The following is a 10,000-nucleotide window of genomic DNA, read 5'->3' as shown; positions in this document are numbered from 1 at the left end:
ATTCACTTACCGGCGGTAAAAATTCGCACGGGAGTGACAAGTCTTTTCAAACACCTATTCGTGATAAAAAAACACCATAAAACCCTAAAAAAACCATATTTAAAAATAGCAACACGCTTTCATTATACCAAAGACGTTTTTATGATATTAAAAAGGCAAGAAAAAGGGATTCTGATGGCGAACTTGCGTAGATAAACACAAAGGGGCGAGAGTGCTGGAACCTCCGGCCATATTGACGTTGGGTGTGACGGTCGATGACTCATGCGGGAAATGTCATCGGGCCGAATTATCGAATTTTGACCGCTTCTCCCTCCGTTTTTCGCGTTCTCGGCGTGACACATAAACCTCCCAATCATGGCCGACAGGAAGGCGGAGCTAGAGAGGAAGAAGGCCAAACTACAGGCCCTCAGAGAAGATAAGGAGAGGAGAAAACGAGAGAAAGAGAGGAAAGAGGTTAGTGTTTTTCCGAGGGAGTTTGTTATTTTCTCTCTCTCTCTCTCTCTCTCCTTCGTCTTTTATATCCCCAAGGAAGGGAGACTGCTGACGAGGAAGGGAGACGTGTTGCCGCCTGACAGTGCACAGCAAGACGAGGTGTTTTACAAGAGAGAAAAAAAGGGATAGTTTGTAGGAAGATGGCCAGGTGTTCACACGTCTAAAGAGAGATCGCGTATTTATCTACCTTTATTTCCTCAATTCGGTGGCGGTTGTCAGATTACTAGCGTGCAATGAAGCAGTTGGCAGTCAGCACATAAGGATAATTAATAAACACACTGTCTTTCTCTCTTGTACGCTTCCTCTGTGACTGTCAGAGCTCATGCACATTCGTAAAGTACAGGAGGTTTGTGGCTTTGATGGGTGAAAAAGGTGTTTTCTTTCTGCATGATTCATCTCTCTCTCTCCCTTCCTGGCTTCCTCCCTTTTTGGTCTACCTCCCTTTTTCGTCTTTCTCCCTTTTTCTCTCCCTGTTCCTTTCTCATTCTCTCCCTGTTTCTTACTCATTCTCTCCCTCTTTCTCTTTTACATTTTTCTCCTCCTCTTTATTTTTCTCTTTCCTCCACATGCTTTTCATATTTATCTGTAGATTTTGCTATGAATCTCACTTTCTTCCGAGACAGCATTGTGTGTTTATGGAAAAGTGTAGAGAGATTTTACTTTGCTTCGTAATTGTGATGTACTGTGCATGTCAGTCTTCAATGTGCTGTCTTTGGTGTTTTATATAGGCCGTCCACATAACTCATTGCTGATGTGTATCACTGAAACGAGACGTGTGTGAAAGGGCAAATACGTAATATTTCACATGCATCAATGGTAATGGCGTTTGAGTGGAACATGTAACATGGTTGACAAGAGGTGTATATTTAAATAACCTGGATGCCTTTTTGTGATGCTGTTTAAGGACATATGTTGTGAAAAAAAAAAAATAATAAGATAAAATAAACAATGATATGCATAAGTAGTGATGACATGTATAATTAACCCCATGAGGGTGGTGAAGGAGTGATTTTGACTTTTGGAGATGGATGGGAGAGAATCATTGTTCATTTTTTAAACAGTAGAGATACACTTGCCTGAGACCCAAGTCCCCATCTCCTCGTCACAAAATTTATTCAACAATCTAAGTTGCCGTGACTTGGCTCTACCCGAGGGGAGGGCTTATGGTTGGCTTTTCCCCCCCAGCACACCCTGGGAAACATTGTCTCCACCTTTTTATGCACGGCAAGAGAAAGTTGAATTCAGGGGCACCGAGAGACTTAGGCTGTGGGCAGTGCTTTCTTTAATCTTTTTCCTTTGTTTATGGCATTACCGTTTGTGTCTACAAATTATTTCTTGTACAAATGACTATAACTGTTTTTTGACAAGATTATCATCTTCAGTTTGCCCTACCTTAGTGCGTGCATACCATAAAGATTAACCTTAACCCCATGCCAACGGGCCACATGCTGAGGCGTCATAACAAACCACTTGATCTGTGGAGTGCGGCTGTATGCCGCGGCAACATGCCAAAGCACTATGAGGCGGGGGTTCAGCATGATGTAGTGAACTCCCGCACTCAAAGGCAGCTCGTTGCCATTAATGTCCAGCGCGTAGATTTTTTTTCTTTTTCTTTTCTTTTCTTTTTCTTCTTCACCTGTCAGTAAGGGGTTAACCCCATGGTGACGGGTGAAGAAAACTAAAAAAAACTACGCTCTGGCGATCAAAGGCAACGTGCCGACTCGTAGCGATTTGGCGTGCCGCCACAGCGTACAGCCGCACGCCACATTTTGAGTGGTTTGTTTTCATGTCTATAGACGTGACCTGTCATTAAGGGGTTAAACAGCAATTTTTGGGTGGGATTAGTGATGAGTTCTTTCTTCCTACTCTTCTCGATCTTCTCAGAAATACAACTTTACCCTGTGATATGTTGCTTAGCACAAGAAGTATGTGTTGCTTCACAGTTTGTCCTGTTTTGTTTATATCTACAACAAATAACTGTATGGGAATGCTCCAGTAAGGAAAGAGAACCGAAATCTTCATTGCTTTCCATGAATCTCTAAGGATGAAAGAACGACACGACATGTAAAGGGTTAACAGATTAAAAGGACCCCCTTTATTTTCATATATTTTGGATAATTGGTATATTTTTAGTTCCGGATAGGCATAGAGTTTAAGGTAAATAAGACATGGGTTTGGTGGATTAGCTTTCTGCATCCATATACTTTGCTGCCTGTATGTGGCCCAGAGTCTGGGTATTATGCTTACTTGACTGGTGACTCATAGGTGTTCATGTGCCAGATGCACATGAACATTGATGTGCGGTGTCAAAACTGCTGCGTATGTTGACAGATGGAAATAGACTGTTTTCCTTGCTCAGACTCCAGATCATCTCAAGGTAGTCCTTAATACAGTGCAAGAATAACAATAAGTAACTTTTTGTCATTTGTGTCATTGTAATGTTCCTTTTTCTGCACTGCCCATCAAGGCAGGCAGGAACAGGATGCTTAGCATAGAAATAGTGTCCCTCCAGGAGCTGAGTTCTTCTTGTCATGGCTCATGGTTGTTACATTTCACATTCATTTACCACTAGGAATAATGCAAGAGCCCCTTCCTAAATGCCTAATGAGCCTAATCACCCTCCTAGAGCTATGTGCATTTGTGACGAGTCATTCCCATCACCCGGCCTTCAGCCAAAATTCTTACAATGTCATGATCCTATCACCCTGGTCCTCAGTCAAATTTTTCCATGACAGCCCTCAAGCCAGTTTTTTTCATGACTTGATGGTCACCCTGTTCCAAGGGTTTATAAATTTTGAAACATTTTTTGGCTGTTTTTTTTTTTTAGGAGAACCCTAGATGTCTGTCATAGGTGTTATAGGTCTGTTAGTTCTTTAGTAAATGATGGCAGACTCCACGAGATCTTTCTCGGTATTATATAGCCGACAACTAATCTCTGATTAAGTAAACAATCTATTGTCTATTTTGCAACACTAAATATTGTGGAAATTTGTTGGCCCTAGTGCTATTATTAGAGTAGATTTAAATTTATAGATTACTGAAATTTTTTGGCTGGAAAGTAGCCTGTATAATTATGAAGAGAGTCATATGGGTTATTTTGAAGTCTACACATACTTTTGATAATATTCTAGACCCAATCTGCATCCTGGTGATGGGTAATGGCACTGTCCACAGTAGATGGCTCCATATGTGCTTAGTCACCTAGGAGTCCATTAGTAAATTGTTTTTTTCTAATGCTATTAATATCATTACTGTTGTTGTTATTACTATTATTGACTTTGAGATTATTTAAATGTTATTATCAATGCTAATTGCAGTAAGAAATAAAAGATATGTCTCCAGAAATCAATTAAAAGGGAAAGAACAAGACCAGGTATGACTAGTAATAGTCAGTGGCCTATTAAATTTAGTTTCAATTTATTTCTACTGCTGTCTACTAACTAAATATAGGAGGGATAGGAAGATTTATAAATAAGTACAATGTGAATATCTCGAAACTCCCTTGACTTGCAAAGGAACTCGAGACTGAGTGCACGGCAAGGGGTATTTACTTCTGCTTCAGCTATTTGTGACATCTCTCATGAGGAGCATCACTTGGACCTGTCCAGGCTTTATCTTGTTGACAAGTTAGAGATGGAAAAAAAGTATATAATGAGTACATAATCTAGCCTTGTCATTTCCCAGTGATCTCTCATACCCTCCCATGCTATTGGGTCTTGAATCATCGCCTTTCTTGTGTAACACTGAATAAAACTACTGTAAATGCATGCTTAGGGGCATAGGGAATCTAGTGATTTAATGTTTAAGGGTTTTAAAATATTGATTCCTTGTAGAATTTTTCTTCTGTGATATAATTATCATAAATTGAAAAGTGATTTGTTTTCTGAAAGAGTGAGAAACACTAGAAAATGGACCTATTTATTTTAACCATGATAATGACTGACCTTTATTTTTTTATTGCTCCCAAGGAATTTATTGTTGTAAGGATGTTATAATTTTACAAATTAACCCTATACCGACGGACCACACGCTGAGGCATCATAACAAACGGCGCTACAGGCCGAGGGTTCGGCTTGATGTAGCGAACTCCCGCGCTTAAAGTCGGCTCGTTGCCATTAATCTCCAGAGAGTAGAGAGATTTTTTCTTTCTTTCTTTCTTCTTCTTAACCCATCAGTAAGGGGTTAAGTGGTTATTGGCTTTTGCCAGAGTGCCTAAGGTGGGCAGACTCAGTCTCTCACTTGATTCCATCTGTCACATTTTACTTAGCTATTTGCTTAAATTTATGATTTAATGTATGACATCTGTATTGCAAACAAAAATTCATTAATTTTTTTCATATTGTTTAACCTGTATTAGAGTATGGGTTTGTATGCCAAAATCCAAAATTTTATTATATTTTAGAATCTCATCAGCCATTACATTTACATTTGTAATTATATTTAATTTTGATCCCTGAGATTGGGTTATCAAAATAGAAAGAAATTCAGCTAAAACTTATTGATCTGTTGGCAGTGACTCATCATATGACTTATGTACTGGTTAAAAAAAAAAACTTATTAAATATTTTAATGTATTTGGTTTAATAAAACAACCATTTTTCACAAAGCATACATAGGTTGGAAATATATTAATTATGGCTTGCAAAACATTTGGACCAGTAAGAGAAAAGAACATTGTATTCCTGATGTTAGATATTCAGAATTGAACAAAAGGGTAACATAATTAGTTTTAGATATGTAGCTACAAGGGAAACCACAATTGTAGATTAAATGAATTGTGATGTTTTTGCTCTGTGTCCTAGGTGTAGAATGGAATTAAAGCGACTTGATTTGTAAGATAAAGAAAAACTCGCCAAACAGGTAGACAGGTAGAAGATCAGTAAATATAGATTTGTTTTATCGGATTGTTATGAGCGTAGTTTGCAGACCTTCCTGATGATTTATCAACAGATAAGGAACCATTTATGTTGGATGTGTGTTAGTGTTTACTGGAGTGCCAGAAGCCTTGGCAAATATCTGATATTCATTACTTTTGTTTAAATGAAAACAATGTTCTATTTTTTATTTACTGCAATTATGGCATAAAAAAAAAAATCTCCTTATCTATTGTAATAAATATGCCTGAAGCTGTAACTTTACTAACACAGTTTTGTCTAATTCAATGGAAAAATTTAAGGTTTTAGTAAGTATGATAGCAGTTGGTTTCAAAAATGAATCTCCGTTATGACATCACAGTATGACCTCCACCATCATAAAGGTCTGGCACTAACTGGCTACCAAGAACCACCGCCATGTTATTGAGATTCAAGGTGTTTAATATTGGAATTGCCCTATATTAGATTAGATTAGCACAAGCAATTTATCCTTTGAAAGCTGCTTAAAAAAAAAAAAATTGTGTGTTTGTGTAAATATATTTATATATTAGCATTTACATTCATGTTGCATACTGTGCCACATGTAGGATTTATTCGTTATGATAAGAATTGTTGCATTCTAGTTATTATATTATTATAAGAAGACATGTACAAATGCTCAAGTATATTTTCAAACAGCTGTCATCATTCAGATTCACAGAAAAAGCAACTGTGTGCTGAAGGAATAAAATATGCTTGGGTCTCCTAATTGTATCACTACCATGAAAGTTGTAATACAAGTAATATTAAAGTGAATATGGCGATGGGAATCTAACAAGAGAATTATTAGGTATATATATACTAAGTCATAGAAGATGTTTTAGTACTCTTTTGGTTCTAAGGTAATAAAATGCTTTTGATGTTTAAAAGGGCCGTGAAGGTGGTATCAGTGTCCAAAGTGTCCCCCAATGTCACCCTTTTTATCCCAAGATATTGTTGCTATATGTTGTTTTTTTATTATCTTGTTGTAGAGAATATTTATCTTTCATCATTTTGTGGGTGTGATATTCTTTTATTTATTTAGTTAGTTAGTTAGGTATTTATATTTTATTTATTTATTTATTTATTTTTTATGGGCTTGCAGTGGTTCATGTTTTACTCCTGATTATTTGTGCCCCCAAGCTGGATTTCCTTTCCTCTCCTCTCCTTCCTTTTATTTTGTTTTATTTTATTTAATTTTTTCTTCCTTTCTTTTCTTTTCCATTCGTCTCTTCTCCTTTCTCGTCAAGAAAAGTTTGAATCAATAAAGTGCGGCAGTGGCAAATTAGTCATGCAGGTGCATTGCCTTAGTCATGGATTCTTATGGTAAAAAATTCATGGGTGCTTGGCTCTGTGTGCAGGATAATTGGATTTGATTACGATCGCTGTGAATTTTCTGAAAGGCAAATATGGACCATGAGAAATTCAAGGCAAATCTTGTAAATTACAAAATTAGGCTAGACTAGAAGTAATTGGGGTTTTATCTATCTGTCTATCGATATGGTTTTAGATTAATATTGCCCCCTGCAAGACATTTGCCCCATAGAACTGAGGATGTGAAATTCCGATCTTTGGTACATTCAATATATGTTATGTTTTGGTGATCCCATTAGTGCTACAGACATAGTAATAACAATGAAACTACAGAATAGATTTAAAGTAAAGTTGAAAGAAAAAGAAAGCATGTCATTTGTATTTAGTAGGAATGGCAAGATTAACCTTGGAAGGCTCAGGCAACTGCAAATGAGGTTGGGTCACGCAAGGGCTGTTGATTAGCATACAGTTGGAAATTGTTTGCCAGGCTTGTAGCTACATACTTTTATTTTATTTTTTTATTATATATATATATTATATATATATATGCATATATGCATATATATATATATATAATATATATATATATATATATATATATATATGCATATATATATATATATATATATATATATATATATATATATGCATATATATATATATGCATATATATATATATATATATATATATATATATATATATATATATATATATATATATATATATGCATATATATATATGCATATATATATATGCATATATATATATATATATATATATATATATATATATATATATATATATGCATATATATATATATATATATATATATATATATATATATATATATATATATATATATATGCATATATATATATATATATATATATATATATATGCATATTTTTATATATATATATATTTATATTTATATATGCATATTTTTATATATATATATATATATATATATATATATATATTTATATTTATATATGCATATATATATATATATATATTTTTTTTTTTTTTTTTTTTTTTTTTTTCATATATGCATATATATATTTATATATTTATATATTTATATTTATATATGTATATATATTTATAGTTATAGTTATATTTATATATGTATATATTTATATTTTTATTTATATATTGATATTTATATATCTATATATATTTTTTATATGATACAATAATATAAATAGTTACAAATATGTTGAGCAATGCCATCTATGAATCTAAGTGTAAATCATTGGTAATGATTTTGAACAGTGGTTCTTATATATAAAAAGAAATAGTTTTTTGAGTTAATGTCTTAATGAGGTTAGGGAGGACAGGCTGAATGTAACATGTGCAGATAATGATTTATATATTACATATCATTATCATTTGCGACCTGTCAATTACGTCTTCATCGTGATATGAAAACACAATAGTATGTAAGTAGTGTTTGCATTACAGTGACAGGAAAGTGAGTTGTCTCTCTTACTGAAGTTGCGAGCACGTAGACAGCCTTAAATTCCTAAGGATTTTCCTGCAATTCATTGATGCCAAAGTATGACGAATGTTTATCAGGATGTGAATCCCGTGTTTTCCTGAATCCTTGAGTTGGTTCGGGAAGAGGAGAGTTAAACAGGTTGTAATTTGAGAAGAATAGAGTCTCTTAGCCTTCTTGTTGAGTTTGCATAATGTAACTTCACTCAGAAGTTACATTATGCAAAGGTGATAGAATTGGAAAGATGCAGTGCAGACACAGTGATTTTGATATGTCCATGGGAGATTTTTTTCTGTCAGCAGGAAGGGCTGACTCTGCAGATTAACATATCATTACCTCATTGTCTGCTTTGTGTTTGTGTTTTTGGGTCAATTTGTCTGCTTATATGTTTTTTGGGTATAGAGAGGCATAAACAGTAGACCAGATATTCACCTACTGTATTCAGACCTTGCCTTCATAAAAGCTCTGAAAGAAATTGGTGTTGAAGGGACTGCAAAATCAGAAAATATATTTTATTTTTATACATCTTACATGTCTTGTAGTTTTTATTAAATCCTTTATTGCAATTATTTTTATTTCAAACAAGTATATTAGTTTAAGGAAAAGAGAACAAGATATTTTTTACTGACTTGATGGACTTGGTATCCTTCAGTTGGTAATCTTGAAAGAGGAGGATAAACTTCCTTGAATTTTATGTGGAATACAAGAATTTTAAACTGCGCTTATTATTGATGTGGTTTGACACTGACGATCTAACGTCTATGTGCAGACTGAGAAACCTTGGTAAAATGTGCAATATATGTTATAAACAGAAAATTTTAATAAAATAGGCTATGCACACATTCTGTTTTGTACCTCTGATGGACTGCTAGGCCTAAGTGGCCTCCTTGAAGTCAGATGATAATACTCCTTTTGTGATGTGTACTGCTACTCCTAATGTGGTGCGGTGGTTATGCTCTGTTTCTTCAGTGTTCATCTAGCTTCACAGTTTTCTATATTTTGCCAGTTCATTTAGTAATCAGATGCTTGTAACCCAGAATGATTTCTTTGAAATTGTTAGATAAAAAAAAAAAAAAAAAAACATAATTGGATCACTTGCCATGTTCATTAGACAATATATCGGTCAAAATCAAGCTTGATTCTATGGTATTATGGAAGGTGAAAAAAAAAATGGATGTTGCTGACTTTTTTATTTTCATTTTAGTTATTTATTTATTATTATTATTATTATTATTATTTTTTTTTTTTTTTTTTTTTTGTACTAAGTCACCAGTGAGCCAATTACGAGTACTGTCTGTCTCCCCCGTTTACCCTTTTCTTTAATTTATGAAAATATTTTACGTTTTCTTATTTTGCTATTCCTAACGTTTATAACACTATAGTAATTATTATGTTTATAACAGATATAATGCCATCGACATTCATAGCATTAGTAACAAAATACATTTACCCGCCAATTCAAGGAAAGGTGAAATTAGGTTAGGCTAAGCACTAGCAGAGCCATCTATGTGTAGAGACATTTCACAAAAATATATAGAATATGAGCACACCGTTTTCCCCTTTTTTTTTGTTCATTTTCCCGGGCGGCAATGGGTTAATACCCTTATTTTACTTAGGATTGTTTCTCTGTGTGACATTTTAACCAATGTGGCTTCTTTGAATGTCATTCTATTTTCGGCACTCCCAAAAATAAGTACATATTACGTTTTTTTTTTTTTTTTTTTTTTTTTTTTCGTGCCATGCATTCAGGGCTTGTTGTATGTTCCAGCAGTGTGTATCGTGCAGCATGCAAATACATCATTA

General features: G+C 34.2%; 1 protein-coding gene across 5 annotated transcripts in view; it reads left to right on the top strand.

The window, feature by feature from the left end:
• Nucleotides 1-222: 222 nt before the first annotated feature.
• LOC125047057 (cytoplasmic dynein 1 intermediate chain 2-like) overlaps nt 223-10,000 on the top strand; it is a 45,872-nt gene continuing 36,094 nt past the window's right edge. For 4 of the 5 annotated variants that reach the window (XM_047645127.1, XM_047645125.1, XM_047645123.1 and 1 more), the window contains exon 1: nt 224-453. In XM_047645127.1, the coding sequence (XP_047501083.1) occupies nt 355-453 (99 nt within the window). In that variant the 5' untranslated portion in view covers nt 224-354. Of the gene's footprint in view, nt 454-10,000 lie in introns of all 5 variants that reach the window. The other variant, XM_047645114.1, reaches the window with a different exon arrangement.

The sequence above is a fragment of the Penaeus chinensis genome, chromosome 40 (assembly GCF_019202785.1).
Source record: "Penaeus chinensis breed Huanghai No. 1 chromosome 40, ASM1920278v2, whole genome shotgun sequence".
NCBI classification, from domain to species: Eukaryota; Metazoa; Arthropoda; class Malacostraca; order Decapoda; family Penaeidae; genus Penaeus; species Penaeus chinensis.
This window is presented reverse-complemented; position numbering and strand designations above follow the sequence as displayed.